At 39.6% G+C, this 25094-nt stretch overlaps 1 protein-coding gene across 3 annotated transcripts in view; it reads left to right on the top strand.

Moving 5' to 3' along the window:
* ANKIB1 (ankyrin repeat and IBR domain containing 1) overlaps positions 1-25094 on the top strand; it is a 151868-nt gene that overhangs the window by 57233 nt on the left and 69541 nt on the right. For all 3 annotated transcript variants that reach the window (XM_055123825.1, XM_055123823.1, XM_055123822.1), the window contains exons 3-4: positions 14376-14676; positions 22346-22528. In XM_055123825.1, the coding sequence (XP_054979800.1) occupies positions 14376-14676; positions 22346-22528 (484 nt within the window). The remainder of the gene's footprint in view (positions 1-14375; positions 14677-22345; positions 22529-25094) is intronic.

Raw genomic sequence — 25094 nt, 5'->3', positions numbered from 1 at the left:
AAGTGCCCATCCCTCCACCAATGCCCATTTCCCACCACCAATGGTCCCCGCATCCCTCCTACCACCCCCATCCCGTCCTCCCCCCAACCCCACTGTGCCTCTGTAGCAGGGTATTCCCTTTCGCTTTCTCTCTCTCCTTTTGGGTGTTGTGGTTTGCAGTAGAGGTATTAAATGGCCATCATGTTCAGTCTATAGTCTTCTCAACCCGGATCTCCCATCCTGAACAGGCCCTCCTAGCACCCTTTACTTGGTGGTCCCTTCTCTATCTGAGCTGCCTTTTCCCCCAGCATGTGAGGCCAGCTTCTAAGCTATGGAATAACCCTCCTGGTATTTATCTCTACTGTTCTTGGTTGTTAGACTCCCATTCTGTTACTTTATATTCCACAAATGAGTGCAGTCTTTCTATGTCTGTCCTTCTCTTTCTGACTCATTTCATTTAACATGATACTTTCCATGTTGATCCACCTATATGCAAATTTCATGCTTCATCTTTTCTAACAGCTGCATAGTATTCCGTTGTGTAGATGTACCAAAGTTTCTTTAACTAGTCATCTGATCTCAGGCACTCCGGTTTTTTCCAGATTCTGGTTATTGTAAACAGTACTGCAATGCACATATAAGTGCAGATGTCATTTCTACTATACTCTTTTGCATCTCTGGGATATATTTCCAGAAGTTGTATTGCTGGGTCAAATGGGAGCTCAATTTCTCATTTTTTGAGAAGCATTCGTACTGTTTTCCAAAAGGGCTGAACCAGTCGGCATTCCCATCAGCAGAGAAGGAGAGTCCCTTTCTCCTCACATCTGCACCAATACCAGTTGCTTTTGTTCTTTCAGATGTGGGCCAGTCTCTGTGGTTTTTTGAGATGGTATCTCATTGTTGTGATCTCCCTGATATTCATGATGAGGAGCATTTTTTCATGTGTCTTTTGGCCATTCGGATTTCTTCTTTGAGAAAGTTTTTGTTCATTTCATCGCCCCATTTTCTGATGGGGCTATATGTTTTCTTTTTGTGGAGTTCAACCAGTGCCTTGTAAATTCTTGATATCAATCCTTTATCAGATGGGTATTGGGTGAACATCCTTTCCCATTCTGTAGACTTTGTATTCTGGTCACTATATGTTTTGAGGTGCAGAAGCTTCTCAGTTTAAGATAGTCCCATTTGTTTATCTCTATTTCCACTTACTTGCCCAGTGGTGTGTCGCCTTTAAAGATAACTTTAGCTTCAATGTCCTGGAGGGTTTTGCCAACGTTGTCTTCAGTGTACCCGATGGATTCTGGTCTGATATTGAGGTCTTTAATCCATTTTGATCTGACTTTTGTGCATGGTGTTAGGTAGAGGTCTGAGCCCATTTTTTGGCATGTAGCTGTCCTATTATACCAGCACCATTTGTTAAAGAGGCTTTCCTTTCTCTACTTCACATTTCTTGCTCCTTTATCAAAGATTAGATGATTGTAAAAAATTCAGACGTGTTCGCACATTGTTTTGTGTTGTTCGTGGACTCTCAGGACCATTCTCTCTCTCTCTCTCTCTCTCTCTCTCTCTCTCTCTCTCTCTCTCTCTCATTCTCTCACTCTCTCTCTCTCCCTCTCTCCCTCCTCATGTTTGGTGCACTCAAGCTGCTGTGTATGGACCGGATCAGGATGGCTCCTCCTTATGCTCTGCTTCTGTGTGTGCCGCTGCACTCTCTTCTGTCTGTCTCTCTATCTCTTACTCTGTCTCTGTAGTCTCTCCTCTGGTCTCTTCTGACCTTTCTGTCTCTGTGTCTTCTCTCCTGCTTCTGTGTCTTCTCTCCTGCTTCTGTGTCTTCTCTCTCTTCTGTGTCTTCTCTGTTGCTTCTGTCTTACTTCTCCCTTCTTCTCACTTCTCATTGCTTCTTCCTCTTTTCCCCTTACAGTCTTAGTTTATATAGCAATCACATAGGATGGAGACACAAAGGTGGGTTGAACATTAACAAATCAACAAAGAGGTATAAGGCCATTTCTCCAGGAGATTAATAAAATATCATCTAAGAAGATTACTCCAGATTACTAGGAGATCCGCTTAAGGGTGTTTCACTTTCTTCCTTCCTCGACTAGTAATCCACTTAAATAGTTACAGTAAACTTCTACTATTTCTAGCAATGTCTTTCTATATGAGCACAGTAAGAGATATATCAGACTAAACTTTGGTTCTTTCTAAAGTTATCTCACTATATATTCTAGAATACAGTCCTCAGGCCAGGTTAGTCTTCCTAACCACAGCAGGGTCCTAGTCTCGTCATTACTTTTGGATCATGACAGCATTTGTCTACGACCATGATTTCTACTTATAATTGAGTATTGTGGTGCTTTGGCCTGGCCCATTTCAATGCCAGGGTAGCTCACAGCTTGCCCTGGATCCATTCTGTCCCTCATGGGACCCTGCTTTTGGGGTGCTAGGAACTAAGGGCAACTGAGTTGAGAAAGCAGATGCCCCGGAATCAATATTATTGGAGTCAATCAGCTCCCAAGTTACAAAGCATAGTATTAACTGTTTTCCTGTATCCATACAGAAAGGACATTGCTTTAAGGTAAACTAAGTTCCCTGTGGTGAGACTGAAAGGACAAACCCAATGTTATCCTACAGATGATCATATATTTGAGGGTGTGTGTCAAGATATTCAACACTGTTCCATTGGTCTGCAACTCTGCCTTTGTTCTAGTACCATGCTGTTTTAATTATTACTGCTTTGTAGTAGAGTTTGAGGTTGGGGGAGGTGATGCCTCCCACCTTCTTTTTCCCAAGAATTGCTTTAGCTATTTGTGTGGGCTTATTGTTCCATAAGAATTTCAGGACTGTTTGCTCCATTCCTTTGAAGAATGTCATGGGTATCCTTATAGGGATCACATTGAATTTGTACAGTGTTTGGGGTAGTATTGCCATTTTGACTATGTTAATTCTCCCAATCCATGAGCAGGGAATATCTTTCCATTTCCTCCTGTCTTCTTTTATTTCTTGAAGTAGCGTTTTGTAGTTTTTTTTTTATACAGATCCTTTACCTCCTTGGGTAAGCTGATTCCGAGGTACTTGATTTTCTGAGGCATAATTGTGAACGGGATTGCTTTTTTTTTTTTGTCATTTTCTTCTCTTATTTTTTGCGTGTAGAAAAGCCATGGACATTTGGGTATTGATTTTATAGCCTGCAACTTTACTATACCAGTCTATTGTTTCTAGAAGTTTCTTGGGAGAGGTTTAGGGTTCTCTAAAGACAGTATCATATCATCTGCGAATAGTGAGAGCTTGGTTTTTTCCTTTCCTACCTGAATGCCCTTAATATCTTTTTCTTGCCTAATCACTATTGCAAGTACTTCCAGTACTGTATTAAACAGATGTGGTGAGAGTGGGCATCCTTGTCTCGTCCCAGATCTCAGGGAAGGCTCTTAGTTTTTCCCCATTGAGGATGATACTTGACATACACTTGTGGTAGATGGCTTCTTTGAGGTAAGACCCTTCTATACCCATTTTGGCGAGAATTTTCTTTATAAACCAGTGCTAGATCTTGTCAAATGCTTTCTCTGCATCTATTGATATGATCATATGGTTTTTATCTTTTCTTTTGTTGATATGATGGATTATGTTGATTGATTTCCTAATGTTAAACCATCCTTGCATCCCCGGGATGAATTCCACTTGGTCATGGTGTATAATCTTTTTGATGAGTTGTTGGATTCTATTTGCTAATATTTTTTTGAGGATCTTTGCATCCTTGTTCATCAGTGATATTGGCCAGTTTTTTTCTTTTGTGGTGTCTTTGTTTGCTCTTGATATTAGATAAATATGTGCCTCATAGAAACTGTTTGGGAGAGTTTCTGTTTCTTCAATTTCCCGGAAAAGTTTGAGAAGAACTGGCAATAGGTCCTCTTTAAATGTTTGGAAGAATTCACTAGTGAATCCATCTGAATCTGGGCTTTTGTTTTTGGAAAGACTTTTGATTACAGTTTCAATTTCTTTGATATTAATAGGTCTATGCAGGTATTCCAGATTTTCTTGGTTCAACTTTGGGAGATGATAAGAATCCAGGAATTTATCCATTTCTTCTTGGTTCTCTTGTTTCATGGCATACAAACTTTCAAAGTAGTCTCTGATGATCTTTTGAATTTCCTTGATTTCTGTTGTGATGTCCCCCTTTTCATTTCTGATTCAGTTTATTAGGGTTCTCTCTCTCTCTCTCTCTCTCTCTCTCTCTCTCTTTCTTTGTGAGCCTTGCTAGTGGTTTATCAGTCTTGTTTATTTTATCAAAGAACCAGCTTTTGGTTTCATTGATCTTTCGGATTATTTTTTGGGTTTCCATGTTGTTAATTTCTGCTCCAAGTTTTGTTATTTCTTTCCTTCTGCTTGTTTTGGGCTCCTTTTGTTGGTCCTTTTCTAATATCTTGAGCTGTGAAATCAAGTTATGTATGTAGGCCCTTTCTTCCTTCCTGAGGAATGCTTGTAGAGCTATAAATTTTCCCCTTGACATGGCTTAGCTGTGTCCCATAAGTTATGGTAACTCATGTCTTCATTCTCATTTGTTTCCAGGTATCTTTTGATTTCTTCCTTGATTTCCTTCCTGACCCTCTCGTTGTTCAGTATTGAGTTATTTCATTTCCAGGTGTTTGATTTAGTTCTCCGTGTCTGTGCGTGATTAACTTCTATCTTCAGTGTATCGCGGTCTGAAAAGATAGTTGATGCAATTTCAATCTTCCTGATTCTATTGAGGTATGTATTGTGACCCAGCATGTGGTCTATTTTGGAAAATTTTCCATGTGCACTGGAAAAAAATGTGTATTCTTTCTTTTGGGGCTGCAGAGCCCTGTATAGATCTATTAGCCCTCTCTCTTCTGTCTCTTCCTTCAAAGCCAGTGTTTCCTTGCTAGTTTTAATCTTGTTTATCTATCTAGAGGTGATAGGACAGTGTTGAAATCTCCAACTACTATTGTGTTGCTAGAAATGTCCTTGTTAAAACCTGTTAGCAGTTGTTTTAAGTATTTAGCTGGTCCCTCATTAGGTACATACATGTTTAAGAGTGTGATTTCTTCCTGCTATATATATCCCTTGATTAGTAAAAAATGGTCTTCCCTGTCCCTTCTAATCTTTTTCAACCTGAAATCTCTGTTGTCAGATACTAGTATGGGCTTGTGGTAATTTTTAAAGTTGTATAGTAGGACAGATGATGCAACTCAGTGGTAGAGCTCATGCCTTGCATGTGTGAGGCCCTTGCTTCACTCTCTGTTCTATAGCAACATTCCTTACCCTAAAAAAAAAAAAAAAAAAAAGAACCTAAAGTTAAACAGTATTCCCCCGACCAAAAATTTTGAGAACTGCTAATCAGGCCAATAATATTGGTTTTTCTAAGCAGGAATATATATGTTTGTCTCCATCATATGGTTGTTTTATTAACGGAGTAAAAACCTGCCCAAAAGGTTACTGAGTAATCTAAAAGAAAATATATACATAGGAATTCATACTATTTTATGACTTAGCAGTACACTTTATATTTAACATTGAACTTATATTTTTACATGATACTTAAACTGGATTTTTATAGGTAGTCTGGGTCAGTTCCTAGGAAACCCAGATCAAGAAATAAAGGGCATACATATTTTCTATGGGGATTTGAAGCTTTGTGTAAACTCTGTGGGACTATGGAGTAAATATTTACAGTTAGATTTTTCTGAGCCAATTTTACTGAAACTTGAGACCTTGGCTAAAAGACAAGCCTTGGGAATTAAACTATGACTGAATCAGTATAGAAAATACTTTTAAAGAATAACTTCCCAAGAGGTCTAAAATTTTATTTGAAGTGTAATGAAGTTAATGAGACCCCAGGCTTTGGAGAGTTTTCTTACACTGTAAAACTTAAAAATGCTAGTCTTACTTTCCTTCTAGAGATAAATAGTAAGACCCAGAATCTTTTTCTAGAAGAACAAGTTGTTTAGATTCATGGATAGATTTCCTCCCCCCTCCCCCCCATCTCCAAAATGTAGATCTGTCATATAGGATTAAGACCCCAGGATCTTAATTTGTGTTCCTGTAAGAGCAGGTGAGGTATAGAGTTTTGGTTTTATTATATATATATAGCCACGAAACTGGCAATAATTCTCTAACTATAGCCAAGGGATAGTACCAAAGGAGCCATGAACAACTCTGATGTCTGGCTTTAGTCGTAGTTAAGGCACCTCTTTTAGATCTACTATTGGTAAAGATTACCACCTTGGAATTAGATCTTTTTTTTTTTTATTTTAAGATTTGGAGATTTACTTTATTATTTATTTATTTATTGCTTTTTGGGTCACACCCAGCGATGCTCAGGGGTTACTCCTGGCTTTGCACTCAGGAATTACTCCTGGCAGTGCTTGGGGGACCATATGGGATGCCGGGGATTGAACCCGGGTCGGCCGCGTGCAAGGCAAACGCCCTACCCGCTGTGCTATCGCTCCGGCCCCTCTAATCACACTTCATCTTTGAGAAAGTATGATACTTTACTAATATATGGTTTATTTCAAAGGCTAATGACTTCGAGGAAGTAAAATTTTCCTAGATTTAAAGTTTAGTCTCAGACTTACATGAAATTATGTGCTTTACTTATGTTGACTGTCACCATCCTTATTAAATATGTACTCAGAGACTTTAGCTCCAGAGGAACAGAGGAATAGTATAGCGGTTAGGGTGTTTGCCTTGCATGCAGCTGACCTAGGTTCCATCCCCCTGCATCCCATATGTGCTCCAGGAGTAATTCCTGAGTGCAGAGCCAGGAATAACCCTGAACATTGCTGGGTATGGCCCTAAAATAAACAACAACAACAATAATAAATGTCCTCAAGAGAAATGAGGTAGCACTATAGTGCCGTCGTCCCGTTGTTCATAGATTTGCTCGAGTGAGCACTAGTAACAGTCTCCATTGTGAGACTTGTTACTGTTTTTGGCATATTGAATATGCCTTGGGTAGCTTGCCAGGCTCTGTCATATGGGCGGGATACTCTCAGTATCTTGCCGGGCTCTCTGAGAGGGACGGAAAAATTGAACCCGGGTCGGCCACATGTAAGGCAAATGCCCTTCCCGCTCTAATAGAGAAACAAAAGCACTATGTATCTTTAAGTAATAAGTATCATTACTTTCTAATACTGTTTTAAAATAATTAAAAAACACTTATGGTTTTGGGGCCGGAGCGATAGCACAGCGGGTAGGGCGTTTGCCTTGCACGCGGCCGACCCGGGTTCGATCCCCGGCATCCCATATGGTCCCCCAAGCACCGCCAGGAGTAATTCCTGAGTGCAAAGCCAGGAGTAACCCCTGAGCATCGCTGGGTGTGACCCAAAAAGCAAAAAAAAAAACAACAACAAAAAAAAAACACTTATGGTTTTGACATGTGTGTAGGGCCTAGGTATTCTTCCCTCGCCCCCCATTTTTTTTCTTTACATCTCCATTTCCTTTTTCATCTTTTTTCTCTCCATCTTTTTATTAGCTAATGCTATAAAAATATTATGAATGTTTAATGAAACTTGGAACTGTAGCTAAAAGATAAACATTAGAAATTAAATTATAAATGAACAGAGAGTGAGAATTCTTGACGTATTCTTTTTTTTTTTTTTTTTAATTTTTATTAAATCACCATGTGGAAAGTTACAAAGTTCTCAGGTTTATATGTCAGTTATACAATATTCAAACACCCATCCCTTCACCAGTGCCCATATTCCACCACCAGAAACCCCAGTATACCCCCCGCCCCCACCCCTACCCCCTACTGTATAACTAATGAATTTCACTTCATTTTTTCTTTACCTTGATTACATTCCATAATTCAACACAAAACTCACTATAGTTGACATAACTCTCTCTCTCTTTTTTTTTCTCTTTTTCCTTTTCCCTTTTTTTTTTTCTTTTTCCCCCTCATCCCCCTTCCTGCGCCTCATAGTATGGTGTACGCCACGCCACGTTGGCCAGCGTGGGGCTTTTGCTTAGTTCACAGTCCAGAGGTGGCTGCTACATTAAAAACCTTCAATATTTTCAACAAAAACTTACTGTTATTATTTGGAGTTTCCCCCCCAAGTCAGACCTGTTCAAATGGAACCAATTCACATTGCTGAACAATTATAAATGTTAAGTCGCGTCCGCGCGGTTTTGGATTTCTGTATAAAGTCCAGGGAGAATTCTGCCAGAAATTACATAGCCCAGCTCACAGTCCCAGTGCATTGCTGTAAGAAGTCTCTGAATTCAAAGTCTTTAGGCGCAGAGGGTCCGATTCGCGCTCAGCGGCTCCGGGTTTATCTGGGCCGAGGGCGTGCCGGTTACGCCCCCTTCCCATGAGTTCCTGGGAGCCCCCAAAGTAAAATCCGAATACCTGTGGGTCTGGAATCAGAAGATGGCGCCTGCCACATGGTGCCGCCAGCCCGCCGCTTTTCATGCAGGAAGACAGGGTGGGGAGGAAAAAAAAAAAAATCCACCCCCAGCAGCACCGAGTTGTAGCCCAGTTTGGTGTCCCAATGCATTGCTCTCGGGTGCTGCGCTGGATGCCCGAATGTGTTACATCTTTGGAGTCAAAGTCTTTAAGCGCCGCAGAGGGTCCCTCTTGACGTATTCTTGACCAGTATATGGCACTGCTGACTTAAGAGATCTGATGCTGCCTTGGGGGCTGTAGAGGTACACTGGGGTTAAGGTGATTACCTTGCATGCAGCTGACTGGGATTCAATTCCTAGCACACCTTTGTTCCCCTTATCAGTGCCAGAAGTAATCCTAGCACAGGAGTAAACCTTGACACCTCCAGGTATGGCCAGCCAACTCCCTAAAATAAAAATCAGAAAAGGGATCCTGTGCTCTCTTTCCAAAAGATCAGTCTTTCCCAAAGTGGACAGTACTAAGCCCTGGAGCAATCCATGGTGTGAGTCAGATTCAGTTGGTGTTTCACTATCTGTTTTTCATGTATAGAAGGTAGATTCCTGGGGGAGAAGCCACTGAACCCTTTTTTTTCCTAAGAAGGGTGCAGTAGGTCTAATATGTTTGATAAGTTCTATGAGAGGTAACACTTGTATTTCTTTTTTTTAACTACATTTTAAATTTTTTAGTTTTTTTAAGTAGGCAAAAGTCACAACTGTATAATTCTAGTGTTGAAATTGATTAGATAACAAAGCTCCGCTGTTAAAATCAATTTTTATGTGAAAATTGTTATATCTTTCAACACTTGTATTTCTTAGTATTTTTATAGAATTGAGACATTTAAAAATAATTATATTTATATTGTATAGCTGTATAGGTAACTTAAAAATTATTTTTAAAATATTTTAAAATATAATTTTCATTTTTTAAATATAAATTTTTGGGTTTTTTATAATTAATGACAGACTGAAGCAATAGCACAGCGGGTAGGGTGTTTACCTTGCACACGGCCGACCCAGATTCGATTCCTCCATCCGTCTCGGAGAGCCTGGCAAGCTACCCATGGTGTGTTCGATATGCCAAAAACAGTAAAAACAGGTCTCACAATGGGAGACTTTACTGGTGCCCACTAAGCAAATCAATGACCAATAGGAGGACATTGCTATAGTGCAGTGCTAATTAATGACAGGATTTCATGCATATGGCATTCCAACATCACACCCTCCACCAGAATGTCAACATCCCTCCACCATTGTCCTAGTACCTTTTCCCTCCACCCCCTCATTTGGTTCCTTCCCCATCCCTTCTGCATTGATGTGATTTCTACTAAGGACCAGTTCTCTTTCTGTTCTATCTTTACTATATGTCTTTATATCCCACATATGGGGAAATTCATTCAGTACCTAACCCTCTCCTTCTGACTAACTTCACTCAGCATAATATTCTCCAGTCCATCCACATTAAAAAATATTGCAAGATTTCATTTTTTCTTATAGTTGTGTATCGGGGTCCTGGCCAGTCGACGCCGGCACACTGGAGTACAATCCCCCTGGTCACTGGACTTACTCCCTATAGGAGAGGGAGTGGGAAGGGGACAAGCCTGTGCCCTGACCCTCCACGCACCCGAGGACTCCCGCCATCACCGAGAAACCACACGGAGGGGGGAAAGTTGGTGGTCAATCAACAATCCATTTATTAGCTCTCACACAGGGGTTTTTATAGACACATTTATGGGGCAATCCACATATATCACATTTACCTGGTTAGGCTCAATACAGATGTTAATGATTTACATCTCCCGCTCTCAGGGCCAGGTGTATTAGCTCAGGCAGATGGTAACTAGTACATCCCTTATCTTCAACCAGAGTACCTACGTGTATGAGGTGCTGAAGCAAGCCTTGGGCCCCTGTAAACAGGGCCAGCTTTTTCTTTCAAGGACAGGGGATTTAGTCAAAGTCTCAGGCCAGCTACTGAGACCCCAACAGTTGTTTAGTATTCCATTGTGTGTATATCTCTCATTCTCTGTCTGTCTGTATGGTCTGTCTGTCTGTCTGTCTGTCTCTCTCTCTCACACACACACACACACACACACACATTCAAAATTTCTTTATCCATTCATCCTTTTTTGGACACTTGAAGTGTTTACAGATTTTGGCTTTGTGAATAGTGCTACAATGAGCATGAGTGCAGATGTTCTCTTTCTATCAAAGGAGATTTCAAAATATGTCAAAGATTTTGAAGATATCGAAGAACTCTATTTTGAATGCTTTTTGGACTTTTGGGGTGAATGACAAGAAGTAGAATTGTTGTATTATGCAAAAATCAATTCCTAGTTTTCTAAGAAGCATCCATATTTGTAAAAAAATTACAAACATGCGCGCACAGAAGGGGGATGATTTGATGTGTGTTGTTTGCGGGCACTCGGGGCGGCGCTCTTTCTCTCTCTCTCTCTCTCACCGCTTGTGTTCAGTGCTCTCGAGCCACTGTTTATGGACAGGATTGGGATGGCTCCCCCTTGTGCTCTGCTTCTGTGTGTGCCGCTGTGCTCTCTTCTGTCTTTCTATCTCTGTCTCTGTCTCTGTAGTCACTCCTCTGGTCTCTTCCAACCTCTCTGTCTCTGCTTCTGTGTCTTCTCTCTTGCTTCTGTGTCTTCTCATGTGTCTTCTGTTTTGCCTCTGTGTCTTCTGTCATGCTTCTTCTGTGCTCTTCTTCTGTGTCTTTCTGTGTCTTCTCCCTGCTTCTCTTACAGTCTTAGTTTATATAGCAGTCACATAGGGTGGTGACACAAAGGGGGCTTGAACATTAGCAAATCAACAAAGGGATAAGACCACTCCTCCAGGAGATTAACAAAATCTCATCTATGGAGATTACTCCAGATTACTAGGAGTTCCGCTTAAGGGAGGGATCCCATCCAGGGTGTGTCACTTTCTTCTTTCCTCGGCTAGTAACCCACTTAATTAGTTGTAGTAAATCTACTGATATTTCTAGCAATGTCATTCTGTATGGGCACAGTAAGAGATATATCACACTTAAAGTTTAGTTCTTCCTGAGGACATTCACTTTATATTCCAGACCACAGTCCTTAGGCCAGGTTAGTCTTCCTAATCCCAGTAGGGTCCTAGTCTTGTCGTTACTTTTGGATCATGACAGTATTTCTCTATGACCATACTCTCAACTTATAGTTGAGTATTGTGCTTTGGCCTGGCCCATTTCGATGCCAGGGTAGCTCACAGCTTGCCCTGGGTCCATTCAGGCTCTCATGGGACTCTGCTTTTGGGGTGTTAGGAACTGAGGGCAACTGAGTGAGAAAATAGATGCCCAGAAGTCAATATTATTAGAGTCAGTCAACTCCAAAGTTACTTTCAAGTTACAAAGCATAATATTAACTGTCTTCCTGTGTCCATACAGAAAGGACATTGCTTTAAGGTAAACAAAGTTTCCTGCGGCAAGGCTGAACGGGCAAACCCAATGTTATCCTACACTTATTTTTTTCCCAAAAGGCTAGACCACTTGACATTTCCATCAGCAGTGGGTGTGGGGTCCTTTTTCGCCCACATCCTCACCAACACACCAACACTGGCTGGTTTTTTTTTGTCTGTATATGTGTAATGTGTGCCAAGTCTCACTGATGTGAGGTGATATTTCATTGTTACTTTAATTCACATTTTCCTGATGATAAAGTGATGCAGAACATTTTTCGTATACCTTTGGCAATCTGTGAGTCTTTGAGGAAGTTTCTGTTCATCTCTTCTCCCCACCTTCATTTTTTGGGGGTGGGGGGTCCTTATCTGGCAGTGCTCAGAAAGCTCATATGGTATTCTGGGGATTGAACCCCTGTCAACCATGTGCTAGGCAAGCACCATTCCCACTGTACTATCTCACCAGCTACATATCCCTGTATTTTTTATTGGGTTTGTTATTATTATTGTTATTATTATTGTAAAGTTTTATCTGTGCATTACATATCTTGAATATGAATCCTTTGTTAGGTATGTAGTAAATATTTTCTTACAGTCTCTGGGGTGCCTTTGTAGTCTGGTCATTTTATCCTTTATCCTTTGCAGTGCAGAAGCTGCTTAGTTTCATGTAGTCCCATTTGTTTTCTTTGCTTTCATATGTTTGACCAGTGGCATCAAATCATCGAAGATGCAATGTTATGAAGTGCTCTACCCATATTTTCTTCAGTTTAATTTATGAATCCAGGTCTGATATCAAGATTCTTTAATCCATTTTGCTTTGACTTTTGTGCTTGGTGTTAGAAAGTAGTCTGAGTTCAGATTTTTGCTTGTGACTGACTAGTTTTTCTCAGCACTATTGAAGGGGATTTCCTTGCTCTACTTTATACTTTCTGCTCCTTTAGCAAAGATTTTGAAGATATCAGAGATGTCCATACACCTCAGTATTAGTCTCTTGATTCTGAATTCTGTTCCATTGGTCTGAGAATTTATTTTTGTCTTATTTCTGTTTCACACTGTTTTGAGTACTGCAGTATAATTCAGAATTGAAGGAGAATCATTCATCTTGTCTTTCGCTAAGATTGCTCTGCATAATCTGGGGATTTAATTACTTCATATACATTCAACAGCTTTTGGTCTATTGTCTTTTAAAAATGTAATAGTTATTTTTATAAAGACAGCATTGAATCAGTTTAGTGCTTTGGACAAAATTGTTTTTTTTGTTGTTTTTTTTTTGTTTTTTTTTTTTTTTTGCTTTTTTGGGTCACACCTAGCGATGCTCAGGGGTTACTCCTGGCTTTGCACTCAGGAATTACTCCTGGCGGTGCTTGGGGGACCATATGGGATGCCGGGGATCGAACCCGGGTCGGCCGCGTGCAAGGCAAACGCCCTACCCGCTGTGCTATCGCTCCGGCCCCCAAAATTGTTATTTTGACAAGTATTAATCCTTCCCATTCATGAACAGGGCCTCTGTTTCTGTTTCTTCATGTCTTCTTTTATTTCTTTCAGTATTGAGTTACAGTTTTCTTTGTATAAGTCTTTCGCCTCTTTTGTTGATTTCTACGCACTTGGTTTTCTGAGGTATAATTGTGAGTGGTTTTGTTTTTTAGTTTAACCTTTATTGTCTAGATATACAGTTAGAACCTGTCACTACCACTGGCAAAGTACCCAGTGCTCTTCAGTCCCTGTATTACTTGTAGTTCACTTCTTCATATCCACTCCTTGCAAACCCCATGCTTTAGTAATATTAAATTTTATAATGCAGTGCCAAGGATTTGTCATAATTTGTTGCCATCTATTCCCATGTTTTGTTTATCTTTACATACAGATGGGATCATCAAGTGTTTGTCCTCATCCCTCATACTCATTTCACTTAGCATAATGACCTGTTGTTCTTTCTAAATTGCAGTGAACTGCATTTCATCTTTTTTAAACACTTTTTTGATGTTTGGACCGTAACTGAAAGTGCTCAGGCATTACTCTTGGAGGGTTTTTAGGGACCATATGGGTGCCAAGGATCGAACCCAGGTCAGTCACAAGCAATGCAAGCGCCCTACCCATTGTATGTTGCTCAAGACCCTGCATTTTATCCTTTCTTACACGGTGTAGTATTTTATTGTGTGTACACGTTACAACTTCTTAATTCATCCATCTATCTTTGGACATTTAGGTTGCTTCCATAGCCTGGCAATTGTATTAAGTGCTACAATAAGTAAGTTGTGCATGTGTCTTTTTGCATTAATGTTTTAATGATTTTGAAATAGATGCCCAGAAGTGACACTATTGGATCTTAGGGAATTTCTATACTTAGTTTTTGTTTGTTTGTTTATTTTTTAAAGATTCCATCTGTTTTCCGTAGAGGTTGAACCAGACAACACAGAATAGAGTTGTTTTGTTTTGTTTTATAACTGTGAATTAGTAACTAAGCTGCAAGAATTCAAACTATTAAGAAGCAATACTTTTATAAAAATTGTAGTAGCATCTTAGAAGTACTTTTATCTTAACTTCATTATCTCTGTCCTCATGCTTTTCCTTTACCATTTTAGGACTTTTCTTTTTGGTAGAGATGGAAATCCAAATAAACGGAATGTACACAATGAAACATCTATGCACTTGTTGTGTATGGGACCTCAAATTATGATATCTGAAGGAGCCCTACATCCTCGCTTAGCAAGACCTGCAGAAGATGATTTTAGAAGAGCAGATTGTCTGCAGATGATATTAAGGTGGAAAGGAGCAAAGCTTGATCAAGGCGAATATGAGAGAGCAGCTATTGATGCAGTTGATAATAAAAAAAACACACCCCTCCACTATGCTGCTGCCTCTGGAATGAAAACCTGTGTGGAGGTAGGAACTTCGTTTTTATTAAATATTTGATATGGTAAAATTTATGTCTCGGTAATGTGTAATCATAATTGATGTTTAATTATTTAAAATTAAGTACTTTCTTTTAATTGAATCACCATGTTGATAGTTACAAAGCTTTCAGGCTTGAGTCTCAGTTACATACTGCTCGAACACCCATCCCTTCACCAGTGCATATATTCCACCACCAAGAACCACAGTAAATCTCCCCCCAAACCCCGCCCCCCAACCCCCCACCCCACCTGTATAGTTGATAAATTTCACTTTACTTTCTCTTTACTTTGATTACAAACAAAAAAACTCACTATTATTGTTTGGAGTTTCCCCCCCAGAGTCGGACCTGCTGGAAAGGAAGCATTTGATAATTTATTTTCCATTGCTGAGAATGAAGAGATATGAGGTCATGTGGCCACAGTAGCGGCCATGAGGCTCTAGATTTCTGTATTTTAGTATTTTAGTGACTGAGTCCAGGGGGCTTTCTGACAGAGGTTGCATCATTGGTAGCTCGTACCTCTCTGCTACTTTATATTCCACATATGAGTGCAATCTTTCTGTGTCTGTCTCTTTCTTTCTGACTCATTTCACTCAACATGATACTTTCCATGTTGATCCACTTATATGCAAATTTCATGACTTAATGCTTTCTAACAGCTGCATAGTATTCCATTGTGTAGATGTACCAAAGTTTCTTTAACCGGTCATCTGTTCTAGGGCACTTGGGTTGTTTCCAGATTTTGGCTATTGTGAGGTGGTACTGCTGAGTGATGGAGGCTTTTGAAGGCTGCAGAGACTAATGAGACTCTTTACTAGCTCAAAAAGCCTTGGGCTCCCCTGGTCCCCATCGGACCCTAAAGGTCACGCCCACAAACTGCCTCTGGCTGCTACTTAAGCTCCTTATGGGCCATGATCCAGAAACACACAAAAGAATCTCCAAACTGAGCAGCTCCCTGCAGAGATTTCTACAGACCCTAATTATCTAAAATCTTAGATTTCCAGGAGCAGACAGCCGCTCCCACAGCCCGCAATGTCTGGTGCTATTCATAACAAGCAATACAAAGAGAGTATGGGGGAGATTGTCTGCCATAAAGGCAGAGAGAGGGGTGGGATGTGAAGGGGGGTGGGGATACTGGGGACATTGGTGGTGGAAGATGTACACTTATGGAGGGCTGGGTTTTCGACCATTGTATGACTGCAACTCAAACAGTCATACAGTGATGATTCAATTTTAAAAAAAAAGATACTGTTGACAATAGTGCCTCAGAAAATCAAGTACCTCAGAATAAGCTTAATTAAAGAGGTGAAGGGCCTATACAAAGAAAATTACAAAACACTACTTGAAGAAATAGAAGAGGACACTAGGAAATGAAGATACATCCACTGCTCTATGCATAGGGAAGATTAACAATGGAATAGCAATACACCCCAAAGCACTAAGCCGATTTAATGCAGTCCCTATAAGGATACCCAGGACATGCTTCAAAGAAACAGACAGAACACTCCTGAAATTAATATGGAACAACAAACCCCCACGAACAGCTAAAGCAATCCTTTGGAAAAGAAGATAGGTGGTATCACCTTCCCCAATTTCAAACTGCACTACAAAGCAGTAGTAATTAAAACTGCATGGTATTGGGCTAGAAATGGACCAACAGACCAATGGAACAGAGTTGAATATTTTTCACAGATTCTCAAATATATGATCATCTTAATCTTTGATAAAGGAGCAAGAAATGTGAAGTGAAACAAAGAAAGCCTCTTCAACAAGTGGTGTGGGGAAAACTGGACAGCTACATGTAAAAACATGAACTCTGACTTCTGTCTAACTCAAGACACAAAAGTCATATTAAAATGAATTAAAGACCTCAATATCAAACCTGAATCCATAGGTACATGGAGGAAAATGTAGACAGAACTCTTCATGACATTGAAGCTAAAAGCATCTTTAAGGATGAAACACCACTGACCAGGCAAATTGAAACACATAAACAAATGGGAATACATCAAACTAAGAAGCTTCTGTACCTAAGGAAAAAAAAAAAGTGACCAAAATACAGAAAGAGCGCATAGAATGGGAAAGAATATGTATGCAATGCCCATCTGATAAGGAATTAATATCCAGGATATACAAGACACTAGTAGAATTGTAGAAGAAAAAATTTCCAACCCCATTAAAAAAAAATGGGGAGAAGAAATAAAAAGAAGCTTCTTCAAAAAAGAAATACAAATGGCCAAGAGACATATGAAAAAATGCTCTACATTGCTAATCATCAGGGAGATGCAAATCAAAACAATAAGATATCATCTCACACCACACAGAGACTGGTACACATTAAAAAGAACAAGAATAACCAGTGCTGGCACGAAATGTGGGGAGAAAGGGACTCTCTTTCATTTTTCATTGTTGGTTAGAATGCCAACTGAACCAGCCCTTTTTGAAAAACAATATGGGTATTCCTTCAAAAACCAGAAATTGAGCTTCCATATGACCCAGCATTACTATTTCTTGGAATATATCTCGCAGATGGAAAAAAGCACACTAGAAATGACATCTGCACCTATATGTTCATTGCAGCACTGTTTACAATAGCCAGAATCTGGTAACAACCCAAATGCCCAAGAACACACGACTGGTTAAAGAAACTTTGGTACATCTACCCAATGGAATACTGTTCGACTGTTAGGAAAGATAAAGTCATGAAATTTGCTTATAAGTGACTGGTCATATCATGCTATGTGAAATGAGTCAGAAAGGGAGGGACAGACATAGAATGACTATACTCATTTGTGGAACATAAAATATCCTAATATGAGACTGACACCCAAGGACAGTAGAGACAGAACCAGGAGGGTTGCTCCACAGTTGGAAGCCTGCCTTATGAGCTGGGGGAGAATGCAGCTGGGATAGAGAAGGGATTATTAAGTCAGTGATGGTTGGGGGGATCACTCAAGATGGGAGATGCATGCTGAAAGTAGATAAAGGACCAAACATGATGGCCTCTCATTATCTGTATTGCAAACCATAATGCTGATAAGTAGAGAGAGAGAGAAAGAGGGAAACTGCTATAGAGGCAGGGGGAGGGGCGGGGGGTGGTAAGGATACTGGGGATGTTGGTGGTAGAAAATGTACACTGATGGAGGTGTGGGTGTGTGATCATTGTATGACTGAAACTCAAACATGAAAGCTTTGTAAGTATCTCACGGTGATATAAGAAAAGAAGGGAGGGAAAGAAAGGGAAGGGAGGGAGGGAGGGAGGGAGGGAGGGAGGGAGGGAGGGAGGGAGGGAGGGAGGGAAAGAGAGAGAAAGAAAAAGAGAAAGAAAAAGAAAGAAAGAAAGAAAGAAAGGAAGGAAGGAAGGAAGGAAGGAAGGAAGGAAGGAAGGAAGGAAGGAAGAAAGAAAGAAAGAAAGAAAGAAAGAAAGAAAGAAAGAAAGAAAGAAAGAAAGAAAGAAAGAAAGAGGGAGGGAGGGAGGGAGGGAGGGAGGGAGGGAGGGAGGGAGGGAGGGAGGGAGGGAGGGAGGGAGGGAGGGAAGAATTGCTCATTATGAATATAATCAGAGGTTGCATGGATTTCTAAAATTGTAAATGGTTCGGGTCCAGAGACATCTCTATAGGAGCTAAGCTAATCCATTTTGAGATTCATTTGGGAGTCTTCGGATCAAGACCATTGATGGCCTGAGATGGCGCCTGGAGGCAGATCGTGGGCATGACAGCCAGAACCCCAAGCTGTGGGGAAACAGGGAGGGACAGCCCCTCTCAATTTCTGCTGTAAAGCCTGGAGTCTTAGTCCTGGAACCCGCATACCTGGGTTTTGCTTCTGGAAACTCATGGTTGCCGGGTTTTCATCGCTTCATTCGCTTCTGGTGATCCTCAGAGAAGCATGTACAGGTGCCAGAAATCTCACCAGGATGAGCTGCTTGCAAGGAAAAATCATAAATGTGGTACTCTCTACCTCTTATCTATTGCTTCTAATGATAATTTCTTTAACTATGCAGAAGCATTTTATTTTGGTCTAATGACATTTGCCTATATTTTTTCTTTGTGTGGTTTTGAATCACACCTTATGGTGTTGAAGAGTTACCCTTAAGTTCTGTACTTGGGGGTGGTTCCTGACTAGGATCAGGGGACCATGTGATGTGGGGTCCCCTGATCCAAACTAGGGGATCCCAATTAGCTGAAGGGCCTCTCCCTTCAGCTAATTGAACAATCTCTCTGGCCCTATTTTTACTTTAAAAGCTTTTTGGTTTTTTTTTTTTTTTTTCAGCCACTTGGCTATATTGCCAGGAGTAGTATTGCTGGGAAATTTAAGTTCTAGTTTTTTTAGGAATGTCCATATTATTTTCTAGAAAGACTCAATTGCTTGGCATTTCTACCATCTGTGAATGAGTTGGTTGCTTCATAACTTCATGCAGTCACAGACCACTGAACTGTCCCTAGACCCCCTAATTTTGATTTTGTTTTCCTTAAAGTTAGAGTTAAGTCACTGTTTAGGGGCCAATATTGTGAAGTGTTTGCTTAGTTTTTCTTCAATGTATAACATGGCTTGGGTCTAATATTCAAGTCTTTAGTCCAATTTTGAATTAATTTTTGTGTTTGTTGTGAGTTAGTGATCAGTTTTTTTCTTTGCATATGGATGTTTGTTTTCCCCAATATTCCCCTATTGAAGAGACTTCCTTTTTCTAGTCTTAAAATGAGCATGGTTTTATTTTTGGTATTTTTGTTTGATTGGTTTTTTGTTGAATCACAGTGAGATACACAGTTATAAAGTTGTTCATGATTGGATTTTGATAATAGGATGCTGCATTTCCCATCTCTGTACACTGTACACCAGTGTACATACAAGATAAGCATAGTTTCAATCCTTGATCAATCTGAAGCCTGCTTGCAGTTAACAAATATTTAAAAGGAGAGCTGAGGTAAAGGATCTGGTTGAAATGAAGGGAATTTTTCTTTTTCTTTCTTTCTTTCTTTCTTTCTTTCTTTCTTTCTTTCTTTCTTTCTTTCTTTCTTTCTTTCTTTCTTTCCTTCCTTCCTTCTTCCTTTCTTTTTTTCTTCCTTCCTTCCTTCCTTTCCTTCTTCCTTCCTTCCTTTCTTTTCTTTCTTTCTTTCATCCTTTCTTTTCTTCTCCTTTCTTTTCTTTCCTTTTTTCTTTTCTTTTCTTTTTTCTTTTCTTTTCTTTTCTTTTCTTTTCTTTTTTTTCCCTTGCACTTTACCCAGCAAGACTTATTCCTGGCTCTAGACTAAGGGGTTATGACTAGTAGTACTAGAGTGGGGGTTGGGGTATCAGTTTGCTGCATGCAAGACAAGCATCTAAATCTCTGGTATTATCTTTCTGACCTCAGAGAATATTTAGTTTTTGTTTACATATTTAGTGTTTTACTCCTGGCTGTGCTGGCTATTATAGGGGAGCCCTGTGGTACCAAAGATCAAACCTGGGCCTTCTGCATGCCAGGCACACACTGAGCCTTTTAAGCTGTCTCTCCATTCTTGAGTTTATAATTGCAAGGATGGGAATTGCATTCTAGGTTATTTATCTCCATTTATTTAAGCTATTGAAAATTAGATCCAGAACCTCAATTTTAAAAGTTTTTTTAAAAAAAAGAAAGACAAAATTAGATCTAAATGGGAATAAAGATTCCAGTTTAGTGGCTGAATAAATAGCAGTGCTCCTACATTATAAAAAATATAAAATAAAATTTTAAAAAATCCAGTTTAGAATTGAATATTATCTGCATGGAGTTGATAGTTGAGAAATGCAAGAAAGTAATATATTGATAAAGTCAAGTTTACATCATCAGTTTAGAGAATTACTATATTTAAAGAAAGTGAGAGCAAGAAGTGATCTTTGTAGGAAACAAAAGGCAGTGAGGATAATCAGGATAATACAGTATTAAGAATGCCAAGAAAATGTCAAGGAGAGAAGATAGTCACGTGACATGCTGCAGAAAGGTAAAGAATTACAAGATAAGGAATGACTAAGGTATAAGAGGTTTTGATTCTCCCTGAAGTCACTTGACTGAAATGGTCAGGATGCAAGTGAAATGCTGAGAATAATTGAGTCATTTGATCAGGAATTGAAGAGGTAGTTATTGTCAGTCACTAATTTGAGAAACGTGACTGAGAAAGAACAGGGAGTACTAGGAAAATAACTAAAAGGATAAAATTAAGATAGAAACCTGATAGTACAGGACATAAGGTGCCTGCTTTGCATGTGGCAGATCCTGGTTCCATCCTCATCAAGACATGGTTCCCCAAATACATCTAGGAGTGGCCCCCAGGCACAGAGACAGTTCGTTGTTTGGCTGGATAACAAATGATACACATGAAAACCATTTTGGGAAACACAGGTATTAGTACTGACTACAGTTCTAGCAGTTGTGTATCCTCCTTTTTTCCCCCCCACTCTTTTTTTTGTTATTTTTAAAAATTTCTTATTGAATAGTCATGAGATAGACCTTGAAAATACTCTTCGTGATTAGGTTTCAGGCATACAATGATCCAACATTCATCCTTCTACCATGTACATTTCCCACCACCAGTGTCCCCCATTTCGCTCCCATCAGCACCCCCAAAGCCCCTCCTCCTCCCAGCCTCCTCTATGGCAGGCATTTTCCATCTTTCTCTCTCTCCTTTTGTGCATTGTGGTTTGCAATACAGGTATTACAGGTCATTGTACTTGTTCAGGGCATTCAGTATTTTTACAGGGAAGGTAAAGCTGGAATAGCTTTTTTAATTGGGTGACAGCTTTAAGGTGTGGAGCTGACTGCTCAGGCTTCACAAAGTACAGGGAAGTGGGGGAAGGTAGCCCAAACTGACCCACAAGAAAGCCAGATTTTAGTCACAAAACCCACATACCTGAGTTTTCAGCAGATATTTTGGAGTTCTCTTCCAAGATGGTGGAGTCAAGGCAGGAACATGGTGGTGATTTTGGATTGTGGAAACAAGTGGTACCTGGGGGCTCTGTTTGGGCAGGCACCAGACAGACCCAACCTCTTTCAATTTACCCTGGTCTGTTTAGCCTTGCATGGGTCTGAGATTAACTGCAGCTTTTGATCTTGGGTATCCTTGTTTAAGAAAGATACATAGGCATTTATAAAATTTTAAATGTTGAATAACTAAGATTTTTATATTTACTCAAACTAGGGTGTTTGCCTTGCACGCAGCTGACCCGGGTTCAATTCCTCCATCCCTCTCAGAGAGCCCAGCAAGCTACCGAGAGTATCCTGCTCTCGTGGCAGAGCTTGGCAAGCTACCCATGTCGTATTCAATATGCCAGAAACAGTAACAACAAGTGTCACAATCAGATGTTACTGGTGCCCGCTTGAGCAAATCGATGAACAACGGGATGACAGTGCTACAGTGCTACTCAAAACTTTATTTTAGGATTTACTAGAATGCTTCGCAATGTATTTGTAAAGTTTTAGGTGTGGATTTTTGTTGTTTTTATCCAAAGGAATTCATCTGTGTACTGATTAACAGAAATCACTAATCTTAAAATTAGAAGCTACTGCTATCTAAATAGATGTTATTGCCATTTAATTTATACATTGTACATTTTTATTTTGCTCATTTTAATTTTTTTATATAAGCATGAAGTAACTTGACTTTTATGTCTGTGGTTATAAGGTTTTGATTGTTTTTTAATTCATTTTAGCTTTTAGTAAAGCATGGAGGAGACTTGTTTGCTGAGAATGAAAATAAAGATACTCCTTGTGATTGTGCTGAAAAACAACACCACAAAGATTTGGCCCTTAATCTGGAATCTCAGATGGTGTTCTCAAGAGACCCTGAAGCTGAAGAAATCGAAGCTGAATATGCTGCGTTAGACAAACGAGAGGTCAGATTTTTAAATAAAAAAAAATTATATGAATTTTACATCATGTTGATTAGTTTGCCTTTAATTTATTTTGGAGATGCCAAGATTTTATTTTATTTTATTGGTGGTACTAGGTTTAAAATTTTATTAACCTGGTTTGTGTACTCTGCAGTATATTAAATGCCTTATCCAATACAAAAACATAAATACAAAGATATGTCTGAAAACAGTGGGTGAAGTCTTTCCTTTAACATTTGTGTGTTTTACACCTAGAGATGCTGATGTGTGATATATGAATCCTTACTATTCCTACACTCCAGTCCTCTTTTTCCCTTTTTTTGAATTGCTCATAACAAACAAACTTCAGGATATTTTTCCTTTATTTTTGGGCCATATGTGGTGCTGTGGATCAAACCTGGCTGGGTTTCATGCAAGACAAGTGTCTTACCTGCTATGCAATTGCTCCAGCCCAGAAATTTCTCTTTCTACACAGTGGAATACTACACAGCTATTAGGAAAAATGAAGTCATGAAATTTGCTTATAAATGGATGGACATGGAGAGTATTATGCTGAGTGAAATGAGTCAGAATGAGAGGGACAGATATAGAATGACTGCATTTATTTATGATATATATATATGTATATGCATGTGTGTGTGTGTGTGTGTGTGTGTGTGTGTGTGTGTGTGTGTGTGTGTGTGTGTGTGTGTGTGTTTAATATCCAAGGTCAGGAGTACTGATCAGTATTTGGAAGCTTGGCACAAGAATGTGAAGGCGGTGAAGGGCAGTTAGGAGGGAGAAGATACCAGTATGACAATAATAGTTGGAAATCATCATTTCAGACAGGAACTGAGTCTTGGAAGTAGATAAAGGGATATACCTGATAAACTTTCAGTATCTGTACTGAAATCATAAGGAAAGGGGAGAGGGTGAGGAGGGAGGGGAGGAAACTGAAACAGTAATCTTTCATTTTTTGTCCTAATTTCCCAGGATATATACTGATATCTTCATCTGTTTGGGAAATTAAAAAATCTTATTAAAGTCCAATCCAGTAATAAAAAAAAAAAAGAAAAGAAAGAAATTTCTTAAAACCAAAAACAGGGCCCAAGTGGGTAGTGCACTTGCCTGACCCGGGTTTGATCCCTGTCCCCTAAGCCCTGCCAGGGGTAAGCACTGATCATTGCCAGGTCGAAAAACAAAATTAAACTGAAAAACAGCTTTTCCTTAAACCATTTTTTTCCCCAAACCTTATCCTTTTCCACTTCTTTTGTTTTGTTTTGGCTTTTGGGTCATCCCCAGTGATGCACAGGGGTTACTCCTGGTTCTGCACTCAGTAATTACTCCTAGCGATGCTCAGGGGACCATATGGGATGCTGGGAATCGAACCCGGGTCTGCCCCGTGCAAGACAAACACCCCTACTCGCTGTGCTATAGCTCCAGCCCTCCACTTCATTTTTATCTCTGATCTTTATATGAGAAAAATGAAAAAAGTTGTCTATAAAGCCACTTCCTTACTTTCATTTTCCCTTTCACTCAGAGTTCTTCAACCTATATCTGCAGACCAGTATGCAGTACTAGTTCTACATACTGGTCCAGAGACTAGCAGTTATAAACTAGGTGGTAAAACTTTTATGACCAGTGGTTAAAGAATGCTGCTTTAGCCCATTACATATTATTTCCCCTTCTACAAAGATGAAACTTCTCTTGTCTTGGACATTAAAGCCAATGTGTTGCCAAATACATTTAGGTACTTTTCTCTCCTTATCTTACTTGAATTCCTCTGCAAATATTGACACAATAGACTACTCTCTTCTTAATGACACACTTCCTTTGGAAGAATATAATTTTCTGTTTTTCATCTCTTTCTTTTCTCTCTTTTCTGTCTCTCTGTCTCTCTCCCTCTCTTATTGGGGGCAGTGCTCTGAGAATGTAGTGCTGGGACTCAAAACTTTCACTGTAGCACTAAACTATGTATTAGAGGAAGACTGAAATATACTAAAATGATAGTTATAGTTATTGAAATTTACTTTGTTCTTCTATTATGTTATATTACCTAAATTTTATGATGAATATTGATTGCTAAATGCGTAAATAGTCTCCTTCTTGAATTGTCTCTAGTGGTTGTAGTTTCATCTGTATACTATCAGACTTTCGTTGGAAGATTGGAGTGGAGAGTTAGGCCACAGCCTCCAGTGCTCAGGAACTATTCCTGACTCTGAGCTCAGGGATCACTCATCTTGATGCTTAAGGGAGCATATGTGGTACCAGGAATCAAAGGAGACTGGGCATGTGCAAGGCAGGCTCCTTAACCCTACCTACTACTATATCTCCAGCCTATATACTATCAGACTTAAGCAAAAATATACACATACGGAATTTTTAATATAAAAGTAAGATCATATCATATGAATACTAAAATATCTTATAATTTAACAGTGCACAATGAATGTCTTTTTGACGTTAGAACATACTGTCTTCATATACTTATTGAAGAACATTAAAAGTAATTTAGATATTTTTGCCAATAAAAAAAGTCAAAGGTTTGTCCTGGTATATGGCTTAAAGGGCTGGAATTGATGCCTAGCTT

This window comes from Sorex araneus, chromosome 1, assembly GCF_027595985.1.
Source record: "Sorex araneus isolate mSorAra2 chromosome 1, mSorAra2.pri, whole genome shotgun sequence".
NCBI classification, from domain to species: Eukaryota; Metazoa; Chordata; class Mammalia; order Eulipotyphla; family Soricidae; genus Sorex; species Sorex araneus.
This window is presented reverse-complemented; position numbering and strand designations above follow the sequence as displayed.